Consider the following 26,961-nt stretch of genomic DNA (forward strand, 5'->3'; position numbering starts at 1 on the left):
GCTGCATGTAACTTGGGGTTTCAATCTTTGGCAGATGAAGAATTTAAAGCATCCGATATGTTCCAAAAAATCACAGTTTTGAACGTATGACACTAATGTTTGAAACAGAAACAGCATATTATGCGATTCACGTTCGGCATGTCCTACAGGCTACAGTCTCAACTATGACGGTGTATAAGTGCTGCCCGCCTAATGCATCCTAGTTTTATTTGGGGGGTAAAAAAGAAGAAAGGAAAACGAAGTTCATCGAGCGCACAATATGTAAAATAAAGTTCATTTCCATGATTTTATTGACAAAAAATAGTCCATGATTCAGCAAAAGAGAAAAACAAAGTCCATCCAGCGAACTAGCGAAGAACAAGGAAATTCCAAAAACGAAGAAATTCGAAGGAAGGGTCACAAGCTGACCAAGTTCATAGAGCTTTGAGCATATCCTCAGCTCCACTGAATGTAAACGCACCGCCCTCCTCCAAATTCAAGACCTTGACAACCCCATCTTCGGCCAAGAGCGCATACCTTCTGGACCTCACACCCAACCCCACGGGCTTATCGCTCAAATCGAGCTCGCACCCAATAGCCCTGGTGAAATCCCCATTCCCATCAGACAGCAGGAGCACCTCGTCGTTGATCTTGAGGTTCTCCTTCCAGGCCTTCATGACGAAGGCGTCATTGACCGAGATACAGGCGATGGTGTCTACCCCTTTGGCCTTGAGCTCCTTGGACTTTTCGACGAATCCAGGGAGGTGCTTCTGGGAGCAGGTGGGGGTGAAGGCGCCGGGAACAGCGAAGAGGATGGCCTTCTTGTTCTTGGTGAGGTCAGAAATGGTTGTGGTCTGGAGCTCACCGTCGGAGTCGAGGTAGGAGAGCGTGGATTCCGGGAGCTTGTCCCCGACTGCGATGGTGGCGGATATTGTGGATTTTGTGGTGGCGGTGGAGAATTTGAGGGGTTTTGAGCGGTGATGGAGTTTGAATGGGAGTGAAGTGAAAGATGGTTTGGAGGAGAGGGTTTTGGCGGTGTGGAAGAGACAGGTTTTGGTGGAGAGGGCGAGGATGCTGGGGGATGACAGGAGGAGCCTTGAGACGGAGAGAGAGGCAGCCATTGTGTCTGTGAGAGAGAGAGAGAGAGAGTGTGGGGGTTTGGATTGAAGATCGGAGGGGGAGGAATGTCACCTGAGATTTGGGGTGTGATGTTCATAGGTTCTGTTTTGGGCCTTTCGGGCTCTTGGATCTAAAGTGGTAGAGGAGAAGTGGAAGATGAGTCCTTCTGCAGCCACCGAAGAAGTGTTACGAACAGTCTTTTTTTTTTTTTTTTCATGTATTTTTTTAATCATTATAATCATTTTAAAAAAAATAAAAAATTTATAATATCATTAAAAAATATTTTCTTAATCATCAAGTTAAAAAAAAAAAAATTGGAGATACTTTCGAGATCCAACTTTCGGTGGGTTTAACATTTCTGGTGGAATATACGCATACAAGCTATATATGTTAAGTAGAAGTTTTAAATAGATAAATTTTATAAAATTTTTTATAAAAAAATGAATTTTATTAATAACACATTTTTTATATACTTCTTTTAAGGTGAAATCTTTTTATTTTTTATTTTTTTAAACATAAGACTTGTTTATTTGGAATTACAAATCATTTCTTTTTTTTGTTTTTAACTTTAGGCTCAACTTTCTCGTTCACTTGAATCTCCTAATCCTAGAACCTAGAACCTGAAGGGTGAGGGTGTTGTCCATTATTTCCGGCAATGTTGGTACTCTTTCAATTTCTACCATCGCTGCAACTTATTTTTTTTATTTTTTTTTTGTTAGTCATCATTCTCACGTATTATATTTATTTTTATTTTTTAAAATTTTTATTTTATTTTTCTTAAATTTATTGAATTTTTTTACTTATTATTTATACACTATATATTTAATAAGAGAAAAAATTAAAAAATTATGTGCGATCTGCCGATGATGCGTAGAATATTTTTTTTTTCTTTTTATACCGAACCCAAATTCTCCATTTTGGAGAAATGGGTCTTGTGCATCAGGCTCTCGGCCTCACTGCATGAGGAGGAGAAGTAAGCGCATTGTATTAATTTATACCATATAATTTATTTTATATAAATGATTGACGAAATGTCAAGGAAAAGTGAATGTGTCATATCACATAGCCTTGTTAAAAGAAAAATAAAAAATACACATTATTTTTTACAACATATTATATAATTATAAAAAAATTTATACATTATATTATCATTCTATTAAATATAATGTGGCATATTTATAATTATTAAATGATCATTTCTAATATGTTTTTTTATTATTTAATAATAATAAATATGTCATATATCATTTAATATGATCAAAATAAAATGAGAATGTAATATATAATATCACTCTAATTTAATAAAATAAAATATGTTATGAAATATACTCCGGTTAAAATTGGGTGGAGAGAGAAAATAATTAATTACATTATTTTGTTTCTTTGCAGGCTGTGGGGTTCGAACCCACGCGCACTTATGTGCAGCAGATCTTAAGTCTGCCCCCTTAACCTCTCGGGCAAACCTGCGATACTTCTCTTGATGTTAATTTTTTAATAATATTTTTTATTCTAAGATAGCAGTTGGCTATATCAAAACCTAGAGCGATGAAAGGACAAAAGCAAGAAATCCAGAGCACAGGGTTTTGATACATGCATATTTTTGTTTGATAGGGTTCTTTGATAAGAAGAGAATCGATCTGATCGGTGGAGGATGGCGGAACACTTGGCGTCGATATTCGGGACAGAGAAGGATAGGGTGAACTGCCCGTTCTACTTCAAGATTGGGGCTTGCAGGCACGGCGACCGGTGCTCCAGGCTCCACACAAAGCCCACCATCAGCCCCACTCTCTGCCTCTCCAACATGTATCAGCGCCCCGACATGCTTACCGCCCCTGCCCCACAGGCCCAGCCCAACCCCAACCTTGATCCCGCCCACGTTCAGGAGCACTTCGACGACTTCTATCAGGACCTCTTCGACGAGCTCTCCAAGTACGGTCTCCTCGAGAGCTTGAACATCTGCGACAATTTGGCTGATCACATGGTATTCAGATATCCCTCTTTCTGTCTCATTTATTTTTTTCTAGAAAAAAATATATAGTTGTTTTTGTGTTTTGAGCAGGTGGGTAATGTGTACGTTCAGTTTAGAGAGGAAGAAGACGCCGCCAACGCGCTTCGCAATCTGACTGGAAGGTTTTACTCAGGTTATTTTTAATGCCCTAAGCTTTTCCTTAATTTTTTTCATTCCTCTTCTGTTTGGTAGAATTAAAGATCATTGTTTGTTCAAGAATTATAATTTATAATAATAAAAAGAGTGGCTTTGAATTTTATCTGTATCATCACGGTAACATTGTTTCTGCATCATCATAGCGCTATTAGTGTTACAAGGAGAAGTATTAATGTTAATTAATTTCATCACGGTAACATTGTTTTCTCAATTTTAATAAAATTTTATTTTTACCTATATAAAAAAACATTGTTTTCTCAACTTTATGAACATTAAATGTATCAGGGCGCCCCATCATTGTTGACTTCTCGCCAGTCACAGATTTCCGTGAAGCTACATGTAGACAATATGAGGAGAATGTGTGCGATCGAGGTGGCTATTGCAACTTCATGCATTTGAAAAAGATTAGCAAGTGAGTGTTTTTTGGTTTAATCATTTTTACTTGCAAGTATCTGGCTATGAACCTATAAACCTATTGATTGTTGATCTGCTTGCATGTAATTTGTTTATGTGGATTATAGGGAATTGAGGAGGAAATTGTTTGGGAGAAACGGAAGAAGGCATAGCCGCAGTCGAAGCAGGAGTCGCAGTCCTGTTAGGTACCGTGGTTATGAGGAGCATTCACGCGGTGGTCGTGGTTTTGGTAGAGGTGGTGGTCGTGGTTATGGTAGAAGACATGATGATAGGGATTACCGCTACCATGATAGGGGGCGGAGGCCTAGAATCCGCAGTCCTGGACGTAGATGGGAGCAAAGTAGGAGCCCTGGGGGAAGGAGGAATAGGAGTCCAGTCAGGGAAAGTAGTGCTGAACGGAGGGCCAAAATTGAAGAGTGGAATAGGGAGAGGGAACATGAGGGATCCGGTCTTAGAGACAATGGGGGCAACAAACACAATGACAGAAATGGCTTTGCCCAGAAAAGTGATCAGTATAATGCTCTTGAGCAGCAGCAGCATGGTTGATACAATAACTAGTGCAATCGGACCTTTCTGGTTTGTCCCAGTGTTCTTTATTTAGATATATAAGCATTTTTGTTTCATAGAAATATAAAAGTACGTTTCTGTTGTCAATAAGATGGCCCATTAAGAAAATATAGCTTACTACCCATTTCCACTGTGCAGGTGGAGTACAGGTTCTCTCTCATGTATTATTGAAAGTAAAATTATATTTCTTTTAAATCTTTTTCTCCAAGTGAACAGAATTGAATAAGTAAAGCAAATATAGAATTAAAATCTTGGTGCTGCTATGCATTTATTACGGTTTAAGTTTCACTTCCAATCTTAATCAGGTAATTGCTTCATTTTCTTTCTAGCTATGTTTCCTTCCATTCTTATTCTGTTGATATCACTTTTGTGCATGTTTATATGAATCACAAAGTTTAGTTCCCTTCAGGGTTCTGATTCTTTTTTTCCTTGAGAAATTATTAGATTCCCACCTGTATTTAGTTATACATAAATAGTGAAAATGAGTGAGCTTTATATAAAATGAAATAGCTTTTTCAGCAAAGTGGAAAGTGCATTCAAAGCACTGATTTTTAACTGATGGTAAGCCACCGCACGCATGTGAAAATCTTCAGAATAGAAATTTTTGGCTGTTCAAATACATATCTAGTTCAGGTTTTTGTACTCTATTGTGCAAATTATGTGATCATTAAGATTAGATGCTTTTAAACTCCCTACATCTTCATCCCTTTCGAAAAGGAAATAGGAATTTGGCATACTGAACACTCTGCCCAATTTTCACATGAAAAATGTGATCTTACTTGCTGTACAAGTTTTTGCAGGTTCAGGTGTTCCTGCTTCCCAGGACCGCTTCTCAATTTTCTCAGGCAGCTTACCATGATATTTGTATACAGGTTGGCTGTTGTCTGCGGATGCTTGCAGGACCTAATGTGTATGTTGTCGGAAAACTCGCTGAATCTCTTGGAGCTGCGTAGCTAGCATATTTGTCAAGACTTGTATCTCAGAAAACAGATCAAGTTAATATAGGACTCTAGAAACAGCAGTGGTTTAATTTTGATTTTATACCATCTGGCTTAATCTGGTTTATTAGTTTTTCGACTATACCGTTGTGCTTTTACATCATCTTAGCCCTAAGTACTATCTTGTCAATTCGGTTTTCTTTAAATTACCTATAGTCCATTATTTGATCGAGATGGCTGGCTATACTAGAGAGCAATCAATTGGTAGATGGTTTGAAATTAGCATGATGGAATTGAAGAGGAAAATCTGACATGCATGGGATAAAGAAGTTGTCAAAGAATCCTCAATTCAACATCCGACGACCAAGCACTTCAAAGCCCTGAGAATTGAAAGGATTCTGACCTCGTACGAACCGTTAAAATGAGTGTCATTTGTTTCCCCAGTAATCTGTTAAAAAGTTTTTTGAGAAATTCATGATTAATCACCATAGCCATCGGAGAAAAGAAAAATAAAAACCTTCCAAATAAGTTGACAGCCACAGGGCGAAGCAAACATAAGATCGGCTTCAAAAATAAATTGCCGACACTGAACAGGTCTGGGAAAGGTTCCAGAGGTCTAGAGCTGGAAACCGGCACTTGATAGTTACATCTGGCCATGGAGTCAAAACCGTGAACCGGAGATCACTGAAAATAAAACTAAAGACGCAAAAAAATTAAATAATAATAATAATAATACAAAACCGCTTCTAAGCGGTCCGGCTGGTTTTCCTAGAGAAGGAGCCCACTTATTATCGGTTGCCACATCAGACATCACACAAAATACAGAGTAGATGCACCCACATGCAATCACAAACCACGCAAATCGACGCGGCCTACATATACGAGCCATTTGACGACGAAGTTATGCAGGAAAAGAATCGACATGAGTGTAGTTGGAGATTTTGCAGTTCATATCGAAACCTTTTTGTACAATTTCTTCTGAGATTTTGGGCTTGACTCGATTTCCTTCTTTGAAATCTTGACGACTTCCTTTTCGTCTTCTGTGTTCTATTTCTGCTTCATTTTCTTCTCTGTAAACTTATTTACATCATCTGTAAAAGGAAAAGATAATCGATAGGACTGATATTGGAAGGGGAAGAGAACGACCAAGTCTTGCTTCTACACTTGTGATATTGGAAAGGGAAGATAATCGATGGCATTTTCAGATCCCATAGCAATATAATACACTTGTGATCTCCGCTATTGAGGGGCTGTTTTTTGTGGGTTATAAGCCCAACCGATCCTAAGGTTTTCTCATAATAATAATAGATAATCATAACAGTCGGACAATCGTGCGAACCATCACCAAAAGATTGACAATTACGACAATCAATTCTGAATTTAGATCGGAAAAGAACTCCCATCAAAGTTTGCATCGAGGGATGCCAATAAAGTTGCCCAAAAAGATCGACACAACATACCGAACTACTCCCTCCTTCTACATTTTACAAAACTAACACTAGGTTTTTCTAGGACATCCCAAAGGTTAAGGTCAAGAAAAAGTATATTACTGTGCAGCACTGTGTTTTGCCTTTGTATGAGACTGCAAACCAGTTTCTGAGCTGAACGACCTGTGCTACAGATATGCAAATAATTACAATCCATCAAATAAGAGCGCTGTCAAAGTGGAAGGACAAAAAATCACCTGTTACACGATTTGCAGGGGTATGCTCCCCCTGATTTTGGAGTCTGCTGTTTTGTAACATTCTGCTTTGAAGGGTGAGGAGTTGCTACATGGCCACCAAATTTCTTGACGTCTGCAACAACAAACTCGGAACACAAACAAATCCATAAGGATATCAGGACTAGCATACCAATAAAAATCTTGCTTGCATTTGATAACTAGCGGTACACATTCAAGATAATCAACGAACCCCCTCAAGACAGACTAGATCTGTTGCATACTTACTAATTGGTCATGCAAAAATGAAACTCACCAGTCTTCTCAGGACTAACAAATTTTGCCTTCTTATCGGCAGGGGTTTTTTTTGGCAGGTTCCATGGGTCGCTTCTTGTTTGCTTCGGCCTTCAACTGCACAACAAATACACATTGATAGGTGACAATGACGGTGTTAAAATAAGAGTATTTGTTCGAGCGTCTTTACCTCTTTTGGAGTCTCTTTATCCTCATCTTCGCTACTGTCATCATCACTACCATCATCACTGCCATCATCATCATTTTCACTGCTTTCTTCCTCACTACTTGCCTTAGCCTGAGAACCAAAACCATCAATCCAGTGCTTTGTCCACAAACCACTAGGGATGTAACCAATCCGGTTTTGGAGAAATTTTAGAACCGAAACAGTTTTTAACGGTTTTGAAAATTTAAGAACCGATACGGACTGATTCATCACCAAAACCGAAATTTTTTATTTTTTCGGTTTCAGTCCAGTCCGGTTTTCCAACTTACCATTTACACATGTGACACTACATATATTTAATATTATAATTTTTTAATACTAAACTTAATTGTAAGAATTTAGTATTTATTATTAATAATTACTAATTCTTTATTTTTCAATTATAGTAGTATAATATAAGTAATGTGTAACTTATTAGTGAGATTAATAAACTTGAATAATAAGATTAAAATAGTATAATTAGTATCTAATTATCCTAGTATATTAATTTTATGTTATAAGATTAATAGATTTTATTAATAAGATTAGAATTTCATGTTATATTAATTAGAAATGTAACATATAATATATATAAGAATAATATAATAATTATATATAATATAAAAAATTAAAAATATATAAACCGGTCCAGTCCGATTTAAACCGATTTTCAAAATATGAAAACCGGTACCACACCGGTCTAGTCTGGTTCAACCGGTTTTTTCTTACACCCCTACAAACCACCATGCAAAGCATAGAATAGAAAAGTTAGAAAAAAAAAATTACTAACAACATTTAGAGAGCACTAAATCTTCACTAATCGTGACCTAGCTGAGAGTTGCACATACGAGGTTGAGAACTATAATGCATAGAAGATAAAAACTATACGAGGTTGTGGACAATGCAGCATACAAGGATGGTGAAGGCTGCTGTGGGTGGTGGTTTTTTATTTGAATTCTCGATGGGTAATGGTACTAATGGCTCTATCATAATCTCACATCTCTTAGTTGATTTCTTTGAGCAGCTTATAACCGAGCAGGAGGGTTGGCGACCTACCCTTGATAGTCTTATTTGCAGATGATACTCTCATTTTTTGTGAAGAGGATCATGGCCAGATTCAAAATTTACAAGCACTTTTGTTATGTTTTGAAGCCGTGTCGGGACTTAAAAGTGAACCTTGGTAAGTTCGAGATGGTTGCAGTGGGTGTGGTGCCTAGTATCAATAACTTGGCGAGCCTTCTGGATTGTAAGGTGTCATCCTTGCCTATGAAATATTTGGACCTCCCGTTGGGGGCGACCTTTAAGGCTAGAGCTATTTGGGATGGGGTTGTGGAGAAAATAGAGAAAAGGCTGGTTGGTTGGAAACGGTTATATGTATCAAAAGGGGGTTGACTCACTTTAATTAAGAGCACGTTAACTAACCTCCCACTTATTTTTTTTCTCTATTTCCTTTGCTTGCAAGGGTGGAGAATAGGATTGAAAAATTATTTCTAGCTTTTTTGTGGGAGGGAATGGGGGCGGAACCGAAAATCCATCTTGTTAAGTGGAAGAAAGTTTGTTCTCCAATTTCGAATGGTGGCTTGGGCATGTGCAACTTGAGGACTTTCAATTGGAGGGGGATTCACTGTGGAAGGAAATTATAGACTCTAGACACGGAAGTGCTTGGGGAGGTTGGTGCTCCAACAGGGGGGGTAATGGAGTGGGCTTTTGGAAATTTATTAGGAGGGGATGACAGAGTTTTGAAAATCATATCCCGTTTTGTGGTTGGAGAGGACACCAAGATTAGATTTTGACATGATGTTTAGTGTGGAGATTGCACTTTTGATAGGGCTTTTCCAGATCTCTATCGTATTGCAGCCAACATGGAGGCTTCTGTGGCGGATCTGCAGGTATTTTCTCATGGTTCTCATCAGTGGAATGTCCTTTTTAATAGAGATATTCATGATTGGAAATTACACACTATTTCACAATTTTTCAGGTTGATATATTCCATGGGAAACACTACGGCACAAAGGGATAGGATGTAAGGGAGGTCCAAAGGCAATAGGAAGTGTAAAGTCAGGGAGTATTACAAAATATTGATATCACAAGGTAATGCTCCATTCCCTCGGAAGAATATTTGGAGGTCTCGTGTGCCTTCTAAAGTAGCTTTCTTCGTATGGACTGCTACTCTTGTGAAGATTGACCATGGACAACTTGAGGAAGAGGAGACTCATTGTGATGGATTGGTGCCACTTGTGTAAAAAGCAAGGAGAATCGGTGGATCACTTGTTATTACATTGTAAGGTGACAATGGTGCTGCGGGATGAGATTTTTAGAACAGTTGATGTCACTTGGGTAATGCCATTGAGGGTGGTTGATTTACTGTCTTGCCAGTAGGAGATTTAAGATTGTCCTCAAGTGGCAGCAGTGTGGAAATTCCGGTGTGCATTATGTGGTGTATTTGGGAGGAAATGAATGAGTGGTGCTTTGAAGATAGGGAGCGTACAATGGCGAAGCTTCAGAATTTTTTTGTACACACTTTTGCTTCGGTTTTCAGCTATTGTACTTAATGGGAACAATGCTCGTGACTTCTTATCCTTAATCTATCGTTCTTAGAATGTATTTAGGTGTTCTTTTGTACATTCCTTGTGTACACGGGCTATACCTATTTCATTCGTTTCAATAAAATTTACCTTTTACTTATAAAAAGAAAAAAGAAACAATTCATATCATGTATGCAAGTGTTTCTAACCATTGTTAAGAAGCTCTTTTTCTTAGTCAACAATATATATATATATTATAAGTATATTAGTCTAAAAAACAGTAGTTTCTTTGCCATCATCAGGGATTAAGATCTCAACATTTTTGTCAGTTACAAAAAAATGGATATTATTTCAGGTTGAAGGTTTGATATGTCTATCATTAACTTAAATCATAACTATCTTCTGCCGACTACTCAGCAACGACACTTCAAAGAAAGACCCTAGAACCACTGTCCAGAATACTAAATGAAGTCTCAAGAATATAGAAGCTAAATAATCTGACCACTTACCTTTCCCCAAGTCATTGGCCATTTAGCAAGGAGAAACGCGTATTTATATTTATTAGACAAGATTATCTTCGCTTCACTTACCTCATCATCATCAGACTCATCAGATGATTCCTCTTCTGAAGATGTGTCCTCATCCACATCTTCATCAGTATCTTCAACTTTACTTGGTTCCACAATCCTCACCTGCTTAGCTGTGCTAACATTAGGCTTTGCAGCTTGTTTAACTTCTAACTCAGATTTTCCTACATCACAAGGATCAAAATTAATTATATGTGCATGAATCTGAAAATTAAAAAAAAAAGCATAAAAAAAAAAAGATGACCTACCAATATGATGGGGATTGACTCGAAAACCCTCCTCCAAATTAGGTTCCGTATCAAAATAAGTATCAGATTCTGAAAGTAGCATGCATATATAAACAAACAGCATGAGATGAAGTTAAATTTAAAATGACAATAAAATACCAGAGCAGTGACTCACCTGAAGACTCATCGGTAATGACAATACATACAGCAGTCAAGGAGATTACAGGTTGTAGAGAGATAAACAAAGTGGCTAAACCAGCTAAAGTTTTTGAGAATAAATAGACTGAAGGTCACATTCAAAGAGAAAAGAATGTAACAGGATATTCTTTGGGTACATAAGCTCTATATCCGGTGAAGTAGACACTTCCCTTTTTCCAGTTATGGGATAACTGGAATTTCTTTTCAAACACCAGATCAAAAGATATCTGAGGTAATTTCTCAGAAGACACGGTTCCAAGAGTAAGCTTTTGATCATCAACTTTCACAAACAAGCAGATTCTTTCATTTGCTTTGTCCTTCTTAACCTCACCAATAGAAGCCTGCAGTGCAACAATACTTTAGATACTACGTCACAAACATCATTAATGCAAAAGAAAAAAAAAGGATATTGAAAAATCAAAGATCATAGATTCTATTATAACCTGTGAAAGATGCAACACCACACCCTGACCAGGATCCACCTCAAGGGACTCTCCACTTTTGACCTCAGCACCTGTACATTTGTTTAGGTACAAACATTATAGAAGCAAAAAATGAAAATATAGAGTTATGAAGAGCAAAGGATGCCAAAGCGCGACTCTAACATAGTTTTGCAGGATAACATGTGATTGCAAATTTGCAACTCACCCGACATCACCTACTCGGTTGCACATACAGGCACGTATAGAGAAAAAAAATGAAAATATAGGGTTATGAAGAGCAAAGGATGCCAAAGCGACTCTAACATAGTTTTGCAGGATAATATCTGATTGCAACTCACTTGACATCACCTACACGGTCGCACATACAGGCACGTATAGAGAAAAATAGAAAACCAAACACAGATCCTCGAATAAAAAGTGCCCAAGTATACACGAAGGACTTTAAAACTGCTTTCGGCCATATATTCCTAATCTACATGTTACCTGGTACGATGAAAAGAGAGAGAGATGGCAATCAAAATTATATACGCTCTTCCCCAAAACTTAGACAGTTGAAGCATCTTCTTCTTCTTCCTTTTTTTTTTTTTACACGAACTATGTTTACATAGAACAGCGTAATACCGTGAAAAACAGAACGTCTGCCCAAGAAAATCAGCCAGAAAAGTATAGCGCCACCATACGAATGAGTTCGCTTAATTTCCAGCTAAGTAAACAAGAGAAAATTGCTTAGGTCCAAAATAGTCAACACCGAACAAAGAGTCTCTACAAATTCTAAGAAATCGAAGCCATCGACAAAAGATATAAACCCTAACCCTCTGTTTGGTGTCGAGAAAGTCTGGTAAAACGAAAGAAGAGCAAACACTACCTACAATCTCATTCGAGAGCATAAGTTTCTTTTCTCAAGCACCAAATTAACGATGAATTGGTAAACACTAGAACCCTGTGTTCCCGTACTATTTCCCAGTAATCTCGGCAACCAAAGTGATCAACGGCAAAAGAAAGCCCAAGATCGCAAGGCATAACATCATATGACTTTAAAAAAAAAAAAATGATAAGCGGAAACGTATGAGAATACAAAACCCTAATTCACAACAAGAAAATCAAAACGAGAGAGAGTACCCCAAAACTCCATTAGCGACATTGATGGAAGCGAGAGGGAGCAGCTCAAAAGAGTACGGGCTATGCTGTCTAGAAGGCTCTAGAGAAAGGACATGGATTTGTTCAAATTCCATGAGTGCGGTTATATACGTGTGTCAACTCGAACTTTGATTCTGTGTTTTGCGAACCACGGTAATATTGTGCTGGGAATTATTCTCAATCTTGCTCGCTCCCATTCGCCATTCGGTGTACAGAAGTCAGAACAGTTAAAATGATATAAATATTATTATTTGGCAGTCCGTACAATTCCACACTCCATCGTTTTCAGTTTGATTAAAAAGCCAATAAACTCTTAACAGCATGAACATTGTTTTGGTCGCAGGATTTTGATATGAGATGATTTTAAATAAAAATTAGGAGTTAAATAAAATATTATTTATTATTATTATTATTTTAAAATTTAAAAAAATTAAATTATTTATTGTATTTTATATAAAAGTTTAAAATATTTGTAATGATATTTTTTATTATATTTTATATAAAAATTTAAAAAATTTGTAATAATGAGATGAAAAAAGTTAAAATGATTTCTCAATCCAAACTGAACCTCAGAATACCAATCGAATGAAACTTTGTAAAGATAGCAAAATTGATTCCTTTTTTATTTCCAAGGGACATATCTTAATTACATTAATTTTAAGGTTATGTTTGGATTCAGAAAATATTTCATCTTATCATTATAATTTTTTTAAATTTTTACATAAAATATAATAAACAATTCAAAATTTTTAAATTTCAATTCAATATTTTTAAATCTCAAAATAATAATAATATTAAAAAATAATATTTTAATAATATTTTTTTAACTTTTATTTTTTATCTAAAACTATTTCATCTGATCAGAATCTAAAGTAGTCCTAAACTAACCACGAAGCCACCTTCCAAATTACTGCATAAGACTCTCAACGTAATAGTAAGGTAGCATTGAGATTTTGTTATAATTTTAGTCAAAACTCATAGAATTTTATACTATTTATTGAATATTTAATATTATTCAGTATATTTATATGAATAAAAAGAAATATCGTAAAATCTATTCTATGTATTAGCCTGTATCTTATAATGAGATCATTTTCATTTCAGTCGAAATGAAATATCCATCTAGTGTAAAAGAAAATTGTTAGAAAATATCCAATTTAGTCATTTGATAATTAATTCACGAGTGAAATAACAAACATAATGTATATTACCTTAGGTGGATAACATTAATATAAATTCTTAGAAATGTTTTATATTTGAATTAAAAAAAAAAAAACTGATTTTGTAAAAGTAAATTAACTTTATGCTACATGGGCTGCGACAAATTTCACGCAAATTTTCAATTCCTCCGGTCGGGCGGAGAAGTTTAGGACGTTAATCGCGTCAGGTCAGAGGCTGCTATTCGCAGCTACCATAAAACGAACTTGCAAAACCAAACAGCTATTTGAGGTCTACCAAGAGTCAAAGCTCACTGTCTCTCTTATCACACAGCGTTGAGTAGGCAAGTAGTGCGTAGCATTGCCATTCTCTCTGAAGAAAATCAACAAACACAGGACATGGATCTGGCATTTCTTCTCCACGCTCTAATTCCCTCGTGGTTCTCAGTGAGTACCCGTTTCTTCGAATCGAGTTCTGACCCATTGATTATCTAACCTTTTTCTTATATATTTGTGGCATCAGGTTGCGATCTTAGCCACGTTTTTCACCTACTTGGCCATTGTTGGATCCGTACTACCCGGAAAAGTTGTTTCCGGTGTGATCTTACAGGACGGTACCCGTCTTCACTATCGCTGCAACGGTCTGTGCTTATATACGAATGCGTTTAGTTCAGTTTTATCACAATTTTATTTTGTTCGAATATTTGAGGTTCAACACGATTGTTTATGTGCTTTATTTTTGGCTCTCTTTTTCTTTCCCTGATAAAGGTTTGTTATCGCTTCTTGTGCTGGTTGGGCTTCTCGGGATCGGTGCAAAGATGAATTACATATCGCCCACTGTATGTGGTCACTGCTTTCGATTAGTTAATTTATTATTCTCTTTGTCACTCAAGGATTGCTTCAACTATTCACATCCGTCTCAGGACTCTAGGCATTTGAATAGGATCAGGAATATGCTAGTTGAAATTCCGGGCTTCCCATTATTGGATGAAATTGTAAATATGTGGCATTATATCAGAAGTAGCTGTAGTGATCTAAAGCAAATTAAAATAATGCTGAAAAAAGAAAATAAAACTGCTTTCAATTGATATGGTTTAGTACTTATTTGGAAATTCATAGACGCCCAAAACCCTCCTGAAAAAGCAAAGGATACATATCTCGCTTCCAAGTAACAGCAAGGTTGTCAAGCAGGCATATATCTTTTTGTTCTGCCATAACTTTTTAGAGATATGTTGGTTGCTTAGATTTTCTTGGACCAATTTTGTGCAAGAAAATCCTACTGATCCATCCTACTGGGTAGTTTTGAATGTTTCTGCAGTTTTTTTCTTTTGTTTTCTTCCGTAATCATAAATGTGGGATTAGATTACTGCAAGTTCTGACATACTGCGCATGTGGACATGATAACAATGCTTGCAGGTGATATCAGACAGAGGGTTTGAGCTGCTATCAACAATTTTAGCGTTTAGTTTTCTTGTAAGTTACAGTTGAGGTTTTTTTTTTTTTTTTTTTTTTGGTGCATAATATTCACTTCATGAAGCCAAAGATATACTTGTGATTCAAAATCAAAAGATGCCAATGTGGGAAATCCCTCTTGGCATAATATCAAAAGATTAGGGGATAATCACGAGTATATTAGTAGCCATTCATTGAGGGTTACCTGTTACCACCACCCCATTAAATTCGGACGAAGTTCCTATACAGTAATTTGGAAACTCTTTTTTTTTTTTTATTTCAGAAACTTATTAAAAGATTTGGATTTTTTGTTGCTTTTTCTTTTGGGGGGGGGGGGAGGGCGGGTATTTTCTTATCTGACCAATGCAAGATCATCCCTCCGTTTTCATTGCTTTTCATGATGATAATTTGATTACAGTGATGAAAAAGTACCAGCAATGCTTTACTCTTCCTCTAGCCTTTTAATTCTTTTACCTTTTTATCTTTTAACATGATTTTCCTCCATATTATGGATACAAAGTAAGGGCAAATTTCTTAGTCCAATTTATACACAATTTATCATTTTCGAAGATTAACTTACGGCTACAAGTTGTGGTTCATAAAAAGATACCATATGCTACATATTTTTCTCTATTTCCGATCATTTTATATATTTTCTCTCTGTTCTTGTTTTTTTAATGTTAGGTGACCTTGATACTCTATGCTGCTGGCTGCAAGTCAAGCAATCAGGGTTCTTCCCTGAAACCTCATCTCACAGGGAGCTTAATACATGACTGGTACTTTTGTGACCACTTTATCTTATTCCAAGTTATATGCATTTCATAGAAATTTTAAAATGGGTTGGAGAAGTTCTATTTTAGTAGGATATAGATTATGGGCTACTAATGCACATGAATATTTTCCGGCCCATCTTTTTAGCTTTCTCTAACCCGCAGTGAAAAGTATCTGCTTTTTCCTCAGTTAACAAAGACTATATGTTCCAAAGATGGGAACAATTAACTTTATGGAGACATGCTAAACCTACAAGTGTACATTCTTATCCCCTAGCTGTAGTGGGTAAACCATGTCATAACTCCTGGGTTGTTTTGGCCCAAGCTAAATCATACTATATACATGAGACTGATGGGTAAGGCCTGTTTACAATTTTTTTTCCATATATGAGGTAGAATATACCATTTTCCAATTTTTTAAAATAATGAATTCACAAGTGATCTTCCACCAGCTTCTTGGATTGCTTAATGAATAACTGACCATTTGTTTTTGTCCTGTTGGCAACATCTCACCAACTATTGAGACACATAATCAAATTAAAAAAAGAAAAAGAAAAAGAAGCAACAATTGAGAACTGTACCCCTGTTTATATCCTTCCAATTTTATTTTATAATGAAGGCAGTTGCGTTTGGGTAGTGAGATATTTTCAGGTATTCTATGAATAGTAGTGAAAAAATAATGAAAAAATAATGATAGAATATTGAATAGTAGTGAAAAGTAATAATAAAATAATGAATAGTAGTGAGGTATTCTGAGATACCTGAGGTATTCTCAGCACCCAAACTTACCTGAAGGGTTACAATACGTGTCCATGTTTGCTGCAGTCCTTGTAGAACATGTTTTGAGCAATTATCTTGATACTGCTATTTTTTATGTCGGTGAATAGGTGGTTTGGAATTCAGCTCAATCCTCAGTGTATGGGCATTGACCTCAAGTATGTGATTCAGTTCTCGTCTTTCTGGCCATATTCTTATATGATCAACAAATGAGAATCTTATTGTATACTTGATTTTGACTTTTGTAATGACTTCTATTCTCCACCTACAATGGTTCTCTGTCTTGCCTGTGTGCTCAAGGATTGGTCCATTTTTCATTTATTGCTTCCATTTTAGTTCATGATTCCCATCGTTTCACAAAAACATTTCAATTTAATTATGTTCTAAACACCATGAGTAGGATGGACTAATTTATCTGGTATTATCATCACTGGCAACCATAACACTATAGGAGTACATATATATTTGAATAATCTAATCTACATCTTATAATGTACCTAGTTTCTTTTTTACCTTTTTTTCTTTCTTTCTTTTTTGACATGATGGGATTCTTCTGTAGATTTTTCTTTGTTAGAGCTGGAATGATGGGTTGGCTACTTATCAACCTATCAGTTCTAGCGAGAAGCATTCAAGATTCCACTGTGAGCGGATCAATGATCCTCTACCAGCTGTTTTGTGTGGTAATCTAGTGATGCTAAGTACTACTATTGATATATTCTTTTCTTTTTATTTCTATATCATATCTTATTAGTGAATATTCTGTCTACATCTTTTTTGCAGTTATACATCCTAGACTACTTTGTTTATGAGGAATACATGACCTCCACGTAAGTGCAGTACCATGTCTCTGCAGCAGAATCATTGCATAATGTAGACCTCGCCTGTGTCAAATTTTGGCTTTATACTTCTCCGGAGGCATCTTCTTCTCAATACAATTTGTCTTCATTTGCTCAGATGATAAATTGAAATCAGGAATTGCCAAACTTGACTGTGTTTTCCAGTACTTTGTTATTCTATTGGCAGGCCATGGTGTGAGTAGGTATCGACTACAGTCAATATTGGCTTATTTGGTACAGAACTTCACGAACAATTTGTATAGGAAAAAACCACGGGATTAGATTACATGGAGCATGAATTAATAAACTGATTAATATTTTCCAAAAGGTTCACTAGAAGCACTGCCATGCTGAGCTGTGTGATGCTTTAGCTGCGTTCAGCCAAAAGTTTAGGTCCCTTGATTTTGCTGAAGTCTGGTCTTAGCCCAAGTTATGAAGCTCTTGCCAAGTTCAGGCCAGCCTCAAATCCATTCAACCTCAGTGGTTCATTTGAGATTTAATCAGGATCTGGAGATTTCCTGGTCTAGTCTGGCATTTTCTCCTTTTATGCCTAAACTGGATAAAACACATCACTTGAAGCCTATAATTCACTTTACCATTCTTGTATTATCCCTAACTATCGTCATCATCTTTTGTTATGCACCTTTAGTTGCATATTTTTTCTATTGCCTTTGTTTCTATTAAAATTTATGAAGATATTGATTCGGTATTTACCTATCATGTACTTCACATATCTAACCCTCTTGTATGTTATTGTCTTTATAGATGGGACATAATTGCTGAAAGGTTGGGCTTCATGTTGGTATTTGGAGATCTAGTGTGGATCCCTTTCACTTTTAGCATTCAGGCATGTGACTCTAAACTAAAGCTTAGATAATATGAAAGATTGTTTATCTTCTCCAGCCCCGAATTATCTAAATTTTAGCCTAGATGTATGTAATCAAGAATGTGGCTTTTACTACTAAGTTCCTAGAAAAGGGCGAACAGTCCTACAGTTTGCCTAATATACCAAAACGACAAAATTGAAAGCCAGTAACACTGTACTTGATTGACTGGGTGTGATGCTTATTTAAACAGGTTCTTTTTTTATAACTTGAATTTTTTTTCCTGATAATTATTGATGCTTCTGATATGGTTATGATAACTCATGTCTTTTCGTTCCCTTTAAAGCGTCTTTCTTCATCTTTTTGCATGAGTACCAATGGTAAATTTCAAGTCCCTAACAAGCATGGACCTTTGTTACTTCTATGCATGTTGAAAGCACCCAAACCACTGTATAGCAAATTCTTGATTTCATCAGATGCAGTTGTAATCATAGAGATCATTCAAACATTATTAGTTAATAAGTTCCTTTTACAAGAAGGGAGGATGGCTTGCTGTGGATTCACAATGGTAATTCCAGATTTTCGGTTAGTTCCTTTTACAAGGCGTTAAGTTGTCATGGATTCAATAAATTCCCTTGGAAGAGCCTTTGAAGATCTAAGGTGCATAGTAAGGTTGCATTTTTCTGTTGGTTGGCGTCTCTTGGAAAAATATTGACCACAGATAATTTGAGAAGGCATGGATTATTTGTTGTGAATTGGTGCTTCATGTATAAGAAAGATGGTGAATCTGTTGACCTCTGTTTCTGCATTGTGAGGTGGCTAAAACTTTGTGGGATGAGATTTTTGGTAGGACGGGTATTGCTTAGGTGATGTCTAAGGTGGACCTTTTAGCATGTTGGCAAGATTTTAGGGGGAGTCATCGCATTGTTGCCATTTGGAAGATGATTCCTTCATGTTTGATGTGGTGGTTATGGTTGGAAATGAATGGACGGTGCTTTGAAGATAAAGAATGTTCGATGGGAGCACTTAGGGAGTTTTTTTTTTAGTAATTTGTGTTTCTGGGCTTAAAGCTCTTGTATTGAATGGAGATAATCTTCATGATTTGCTTTTAGTCCACTCTAGTTCATAGCTTGTATTTAAGTGTTTTCTCTTGTATACTTCCTGTGTATTTGAACTATGCCTATTTACTTGTCAATAAATTTTTTTTATTATTTTGACAATAATTTTTTTTTATTATTTACAAAAAAAAAAAAAAATTAATAAGCAGTCATCTTTTCTTCTGTTACAGGGCTGGTGGCTTTTGAGCAACAAGCCAGAGCTTACAACAGCGGCTGTAATAGCCAATTGCTTTGTTTTCCTGATGGGGTAGCTTTCTTTCGACGTTGCACTTGTGACTTGGAAACTTTAACTTGAAATCTTTTCTAGAACAATCACTAAAACTTCATTCCTTATAACCGAGTAGGTATCTCGTATTTAGAGGAGCAAACAAGCAAAAACATGTATTTAAGAAGAATCCCAAAGCACTTATATGGGGCAAGCCTCCAAAGGTCATTGGGGGAAAGTTGCTTGCTTCCGGTTTCTGGTAAGACTGCTGTATGATCACATTGTACAAATCCACGTCTTCTTAATGGCGTTATGGAGATTATTCATAAATGCTTCATCTCTTAAAGTTCCCCAACACTGCAATTATTTTGTTTAATAAGGGGAGTTGCACGGCACTGTAATTACCTTGGGGATCTGTTGCTTGCTCTGTCCTTCAGTTTACCGTGTGGGATAAGGTACGCCGTGATTCCTTTACACCATGTTCTCCTTTATAAACGGTTTTCATTTTGAGAGTTTTCTCATTCTGCAGCTCCCCAATTCCATACTTTTATCCCGTTTATCTGCTTATTCTGCTAATTTGGAGAGAAAGGAGGGATGAAGCTCGCTGTGCCTTGAAGTACAAAGAAGTCTGGGCAGAATACTGTAGACTTGTTCCATGGAGAATATTGCCTTACTTCTATTAGCACCCAGGAACCAAGGAACCTTTTTCAATTAATTTTCATGCATCTTTTGTTGAAGAAGTTTTGTGTACTTGTGGCGAGTACTAGTAGCTAACTAAATGAATTATTCTTGGGTTTTTTATTAATAGGCCTGTAATTTACTATTAATCATAGCATCCAGGTGGAGAACATATTCTCACAATCTTCTTCGTCCTCGTCTCTATCTTTATCGAACCAAACCGAGCGGCTTCTTGGGTGCTACCATTGTTGGGTTCCAAACTGATTGAATGTTGTTGTTCTTTGTTTCAGGTAGTCTAGATAAAAGACACTTTTGTTGCTCTGTTTCAGAGTGTGTTTCTGGGTAGACTTTTTGTCCCATGGAGGTTTTAAGAAACACTTGTGTTCCTACTACTGGCAGTTCCGAGTCGCCGATTTAAAACTCATTGGGCTCTCTAAGAATCTGACAGGACCCACTACATTGTGCTTATCCCTTGAGTACTAGATTGACGGTAGATGAGCTAGTGGTTGACTCTCGAATCAATGCATCCAAGGGTCAGCCATGTTGGACCACGGCTACACATGATAAAGGGTATTAGTCATTTATCAAATCTAATTGGCTACGTTAATTGCTATGTTTATATGAAAATAGTAAAAGAAAGAAAAGATTCAGACTTTGATTGGAATGCGAGCCACACTAAACATTATTTATTGGGTTTTGTTACTTGGTAGTTGAGGAAGCTTTTTCAATTGCATTGTTTTGCGTATTAGTCAAATAAAGAGACAACATGAGTAAAAGGAAGCGGTGGGGATGACCCTTTTGTCATCCTTTTGTTCCTTTTTCTAAATATTATCCATGTTCTAGTCTTTTCATTGTGCAGTAAAAGAAGCATGCTCTCCATATGGGTGTGGTGTGGTGTGGTGTGGTGTGGTGTGAGAGAGAGAGAGAGAGGGGGGGCCATGATGGGAAAGATGCAAAAAAGAAGAAAAATAATTGCAGGCTTTGAGAGCTATACAATTGAGTGATCCCATTACAAAGAGCAAGTGGAGATGATAGTTATGGATGCATTAAAAATAGTTATAAGTGCATGGATGATCCATCTGAAATGTATTAGCAACATGAAGCGGCATAGGCATACATACATATATGATAAGACAATGAGACCCAAAATTTGATGACATGTAAAAACCTGTTGAGTTTTGACAAGGACAATGGTTAGGGTCCTCCCACCAAAGAAACAGAAAAAATTACCGAGAATAGCTGTCACCCACTATGGCTCAAGGAATAACAGGTGTCAGGTTTTATCCATGAAGGAGATCTGATCCTAAACACCATTCATGACACCGACGAGATATTATATCTTTGGGGGTAAGTAAGCAAGAGCGATAGATATGGGCTCACAAATTTTAGCTAAAATTTAATTAAAAAATTTAATTTTATAAATTTAATTAGTCATTTTTTAACATCATCAAATAACAGACTTAACAAATCTTTTACTAATAAAATAAAATATTAATTTTAAACTTTTCATTTATTTTAGTTATAATTGTAATTTGAATATTTATTCGTTATTAAAAAACTACCTATTAATTTTCTAATGTTCATATTATTCCAATGGTTATATTTTTTCAACGGATATATTTCTCCAACAGTTATATTTCTCCAACGGCTGTATTATTCCATTATAAAACATAACATTTCCTCAACAATTTTATTCACTTCAACTCAAGTGAATATTTTAGTCTAAAAAAATTATTTGGCTAGCTCCTTTGGCTCAACAAATTTGACTAATGATTTAACTTAAAGTTAAAATCACTGTTGATTTATTGAGCCAATTGTAACAAATTATCTTGCACTTTAACTATTCTTTAACTATAATTTAGCTTTGTTGAGCCCATAACTGGTGCTCTAAGTAATGCATCTTAAGCGGCACGAATCAAAACCAAACAAATTCCTTTGAAATATCCGGAGAATTTTAGAGTGATATGTTAAGATACATCTTCATTTATTTTGTGGCTTTGGATTTACAGAAAATTAATATCAACTTTGAGTATTTTCTTTTAATTATTCTACGCGAATGTTTGTAGTGAAAAGCTGAGGGAATGGTAATCATGTTGTTGATCTTACTGTTATGAATATCCAATTTTATATAAATATATATATATATATATATATACACATACTAGCAGTGGGATTACATGCAAGACAAGTTTGACATGTATTATTATAAAATAAATTACTCTAAAATATAAATATTTAGTGTAGAAGAATAAAATTTAATGATAAAGTCTACGAGGATAATATAATTCATTCTAGTTAGAAACTACTAATTCAAATAGCAATAAATTTAATCAACCTAGCTATGACTCAAATCCAGAACCTTCAATCTCATGAAGTATTGATTGAGCTGAATCATTACACATTTTATACATTTAGAACTAATATATTTCAATTATTTCATGACATTATTATTAGTTTTAGATAGAAAAAATATTTAAGATGCATAAATCCGAGTTTTGAATTAAATTGGTTAATAGTATGATTTATGCTTAATTTTATAACTTGTGAATGTTTTTTCACATGCACAACACATCTTTGATATTATATTTTTCATTTTTATTTTATTTTTTTGGTTTAAATTTTTTTAGGCCAATAAATGCACAACATTAGCAGATCAAAAATAGAAAAGCAACGTATTTACAAACAAATGAAGGACCCCTTCAATCCCATTCTGCACGTTTTACCCATTTTACCCATTCAGCATTTCTAGATGCCTACCAATAAAATATTATGCAATATAATTTAAGAGAGGCTCAAATAGATGAAGCACATGAGTTGCAAAACATAAAAGTAAAAGGAAGAGTGGGCTGGTGAAAAAAAAAAAAAAAAGGCAGTAGCTTAATTTACTTAAAAAAAGCAGAATTTTTGTGCAGGGGCATTAATGGAAAATAAAAGTGTAAAACATAAATACTGTTCATTACTGCTCATCTATCTATAGCCTCTTTTTTAAGTAAATAAATAGAGTAATGTCCAATGGATGTTTGCCTAATTTAGTTAATTAAGAATATTATCATATTTAAATTATGTTAAAACTCTAATTATTTATATAATTTTACTTTCTTAAAAATATTTAACAAAATTTTATCATTTATTTAGTGATGAAAGATTAATATTTCATAAAATAAGTTTGATAGTTTATGTATGATATGGTATTTATATTTTAATTATCTATTTTAAAATAGTTTAAATCAATATTTAAATTTCTACTGTTGGATCAAATATGAGACAGGCTTTGTTTAGATCTTCAACTACTCTCAACTCATCATTACAACTTTTTCAAATTCCAACACAAAATATAATAAACAATTCAACTTTTTCAAATCCCAAAATAATAATAATATTAAAAAATAATATTCCAACAATATTTTATCATCTCAACTCAACTCAACTCACTTCAACATCCAAACACACTCTTAAGATGAAGGGTTGAGATTCAAATCTCCAAAATTTTCCCTTTCTCCCTCTCTCTCCTTCCGCTTCACGTCTTCTCTCTCTCACCTGATCTCCTCCCTCAAGCAGCCCAGCGCCACCGTACGCCACCCTGCAGCTTCACCAACTACCTCACCGGCTTCTCCTCATGCCGGGGACCAAACACCACCGTCGAAATCCCTTGGCAGCTCCTCCCGTAGCCGCACGCGAGCAACCCGAAACAGGTCTCAACGCACAGGTTCTCCAACCTTGTGCCACCGCGGCTCAACCCTAGCTCCACCAAGCACCACCACTGAGTTCCCCTCAAGTTGTGGACCACTTTCATGGAACCCACCACTCGTAGCTCCTCCCTAGCCCCACCGACGCAGCACCTCTACAAGCACGAGTTTCTCCCTCGCCACCGTTAGCCAACCCTACGCCACCGCACCGCACCACCACGACAGCCTAGATCCGTCGCCTACAGCCCAAGAGGCCACCACCAACCTTCCACGACATCTCCCCTACTCCTCCATGCCCAGCCGAGCCTCTACCTCTACCTCTCCCATTTTAAGATTTTGTAGAATTATGATGATTTACGGTGAGTTTGTGATCATCCTACAGTGATTTTGAGATAATTTGCAGTGAGTTTAGTCTGCATTTGTTGTGATTGCTGTGATTTTATAAATTTGTACATTTTGTAATTTTGTAAAATTAGAATAATTTACGGTAAGTTTGGTCTGTATTTATTATGATTACTATGATTGCTGCAAGGTCAGGACATAAGTGGAAGACGAAAGTATATACTGTTCATTCATATTCATCAACCGATAAACTCTTTTAAATATAAGGATATATATATATATATATAATAACCAAAATTTCCTTCAGTGTAGATCATTGCCATTTTGTTTTCGTATCCCGACAATTTCTCTTCATTTCCTCTTCTTTCTCGCAAATCTCTCACTCTTTCTTATTTTCTGATACCTTTAAACGGATAAGGTCTTTTCTGGTCTCTTTTTTTTCTCTTAATTACTACGTATTTATGTTTCCTTGGTGATACGTATCACCCTAGCTGCCTCGCGGGAGAGAGAGAGCATTGTGATTATTCAGAGGTAGGTAGGTGTACTTGTCAAGCTTTCATAATAATGGTCTTGACTTTTTCTTATTCCCATGATGTAAAGCAAAAATGATTCCTTCGTTGACATGTTCGCGTATTTCTTGCTTTTGTACTTTTTTTTTTCATATTTGTTTTGAAAAAACCAAAAACCTCTCTCTATTTGATATAATATATATATATACACACTAATAAGGGCAACGTTTGCCCTATTGATCAATTTTATTATGTTTCAAGTTTTTACTATAAATGGACAAAATTTTATCTATATTTTTAAAATTTTTTTTCTTGTTTACAACACATATTTTACATGCGATCTGCTTAATATTTATAACTATAATACAACGACTATGAATCACATCACGACAATGTACATATATTTTTAAAGTATATATTAAAAGAGCGATAAGTTTTAAACTGAATATTTGAAACGTTCAACTTACTGTTTCACAAAAATCATTTTCTAAAACACAGAGACCATCAAAATACTATTTCACAAAAACCATAATTCATTGTCTTCTTTTACTCTTATTCCCATGGTCCATTTTCTCCTTCATTCTCTTCTTCTTCTTCTTCTTTTTTTTGTCCATCAAAAGGGCTTGGGTTTTACTCGCTTTTCTAAGGTCCGATCATTATTCCAATTGTTGAGCCGTTTGAATTCCTCAATAAACTAGAGTATCTCGATGATTGCTTGATCAATAGTTTCAAGGTGCTCTATGGGGAGCTTGAGCGAGCTCTTGATCATCTTAGCTACGATTCTCTCCAGAGGAGGTGACGTGCTCTTCTGCTTGGTCATTAGGGTCTTTGTCTAAGTCTATAACAACTTTTACCATTCCAGGTAGAGAATAGTAATGGAAATTACCATAGTAAGATTTTAAGAAATCTCAGCAAGTAAACAATCAACATACAATAGATTATCACATGCATATACAAGTAAACTACAAATAATAACAATCTATAGATAAGTGAATGCATGAACATAAACTTGACATTAAAACTTTGAGATGTATGCGACCGACTTTTATAATCGTCAAGCATCCCAACCTGGATATCAAAGTAGCCAAATGGGTTTTGCTCCTGGTCTGCGCCGTCGCTATTCACACCAGAGTTCACTAGGTTTTTCTGCTAATACATACTGTTCCTAATAAATCAAGCCTAATTTTCATGTTGTAATTCTTGAGTTAGTCTGCTACAACCTAATCCAACGGTTAGATGCATAATTAATGAAGCAGTACTGCAGCTGCACTATGCCAAGAAGAAGGTAAGGATTGAAAATACATCAAATTTGAATCTCTTTCTGAACAACTATTGAAGTCATTTATGTCAAAACACACCTAGATGTTCTAAAAATCGTGAATACTAACACAAATATTGTCCACACAATTCTTGCGATGGATTGAAGTTTTCATCCATGAATGGTGCAGATTTTGGAAAGATTCTCACGTGAGATATATAGTTTTAAGATAAGTTTTCCAATCTAGCTTTCTTGTGTCTTCATCATTAAAATGCAGCTAAGATATTAAGAAACAAAACAAAAAGTGGGTTCTAACAAGAAGTCCAAGTTTGTTTGGTCTATTTAAGGAGGGAACCATTGAAAGAGACGGTTTTACATTAGTCCATTTGGTGAGTTGCATAGTTGTAGTTAGAGGCCGCAAATGTTGTTAGCTACAATTCGAAGTTTGATGTTTTAGTTATCAGTCACTTCATCATTATTATCATTTTTATTTCATCGACGATCAATCAATAGATATAAAAGTTACACTCAAATTTAAGATTTCAAAATTTTTCACCTTGAATTTGAAGGGAGTGTTAAAGATAATATCAAATCAATAATTTGATTTGATTTTCATAATTATCAAATTACTTTGAATTTATAATGATTAAGATATTCATCTTATCTTATTTTAATGTAATTTTCTAATAAATAAAGCTTATGCCTTGTATTCAATAACAATTGATAATAGTAAAAAAGTAGCTCTCAAATATTTTCTTTCTCATTATCTTCTCTCTATCTCAATTTTTATTATATTTTATATTTTATCATGGTATTAGAGGCGTTGGCTAACGTAAAGCTCGATCCTATAGATTATTTTGTAAGTTCTTCCACCAACTTTACCTCTTAAAGA

At 35.6% G+C, this 26,961-nt stretch overlaps 3 protein-coding genes, 1 non-coding gene and 1 pseudogene across 6 annotated transcripts; 2 read left to right on the forward strand and 3 right to left on the reverse strand.

Annotated features, from left to right (window-relative positions):
* Positions 1 to 262: 262 nt before the first annotated feature.
* LOC121265455 (peroxiredoxin-2E-2, chloroplastic-like) lies at positions 263 to 21,209 on the reverse strand. Its single transcript, XM_041169095.1, has 3 exons — positions 21,179 to 21,209; positions 19,323 to 19,331; positions 263 to 1,110 (listed from the first exon to the last, which is right to left on the reverse strand). Exon 3 carries the CDS (start codon positions 1,098 to 1,100, stop codon positions 414 to 416), a length of 687 nt encoding a protein of 228 aa, XP_041025029.1. The 5' UTR covers positions 1,101 to 1,110; positions 19,323 to 19,331; positions 21,179 to 21,209; the 3' UTR covers positions 263 to 413.
* TRNAL-UAA lies at positions 2,483 to 2,565 on the reverse strand. The gene has a single exon. It is a non-coding gene; the product is annotated as a tRNA-Leu (tRNA).
* On the forward strand, positions 2,650 to 5,311 carry LOC121265436 (splicing factor U2af small subunit B-like). Of its 3 annotated transcripts, XM_041169071.1 has the most exons (6): positions 2,650 to 3,079; positions 3,158 to 3,239; positions 3,548 to 3,674; positions 3,784 to 4,252; positions 4,382 to 4,392; positions 5,116 to 5,311. In XM_041169071.1, exons 1-4 carry the CDS (start codon positions 2,750 to 2,752, stop codon positions 4,220 to 4,222), a joined length of 978 nt encoding a protein of 325 aa, XP_041025005.1. In that variant the 5' UTR covers positions 2,650 to 2,749; the 3' UTR covers positions 4,223 to 4,252; positions 4,382 to 4,392; positions 5,116 to 5,311. The 3 variants fall into 3 exon arrangements, with proteins under 3 accessions (XP_041025005.1, XP_041025003.1, XP_041025004.1); XM_041169069.1 differs by lacking the exon at positions 4,382 to 4,392; XM_041169070.1 differs by lacking the exon at positions 5,116 to 5,311 and having other exon boundaries at positions 4,382 to 4,589.
* On the reverse strand, positions 6,541 to 12,654 carry LOC121265440 (annotated as a pseudogene).
* On the forward strand, positions 13,749 to 20,593 carry LOC121265428 (delta(14)-sterol reductase). The gene is made up of 13 exons (XM_041169059.1): positions 13,749 to 14,061; positions 14,138 to 14,255; positions 14,383 to 14,453; positions 15,031 to 15,087; positions 15,751 to 15,842; positions 16,724 to 16,771; positions 17,173 to 17,293; positions 17,394 to 17,440; positions 18,215 to 18,296; positions 19,562 to 19,638; positions 19,736 to 19,855; positions 19,977 to 20,051; positions 20,126 to 20,593. Exons 1-13 carry the CDS (start codon positions 14,014 to 14,016, stop codon positions 20,277 to 20,279), a joined length of 1,110 nt encoding a protein of 369 aa, XP_041024993.1. The 5' UTR covers positions 13,749 to 14,013; the 3' UTR covers positions 20,280 to 20,593.
* Positions 21,210 to 26,961: the final 5,752 nt, after the last annotated feature.

Source organism: Juglans microcarpa x Juglans regia, chromosome 5D (genome assembly GCF_004785595.1).
Source record: "Juglans microcarpa x Juglans regia isolate MS1-56 chromosome 5D, Jm3101_v1.0, whole genome shotgun sequence".
In the NCBI taxonomy this organism is placed as follows: Eukaryota; Viridiplantae; Streptophyta; class Magnoliopsida; order Fagales; family Juglandaceae; genus Juglans; species Juglans microcarpa x Juglans regia.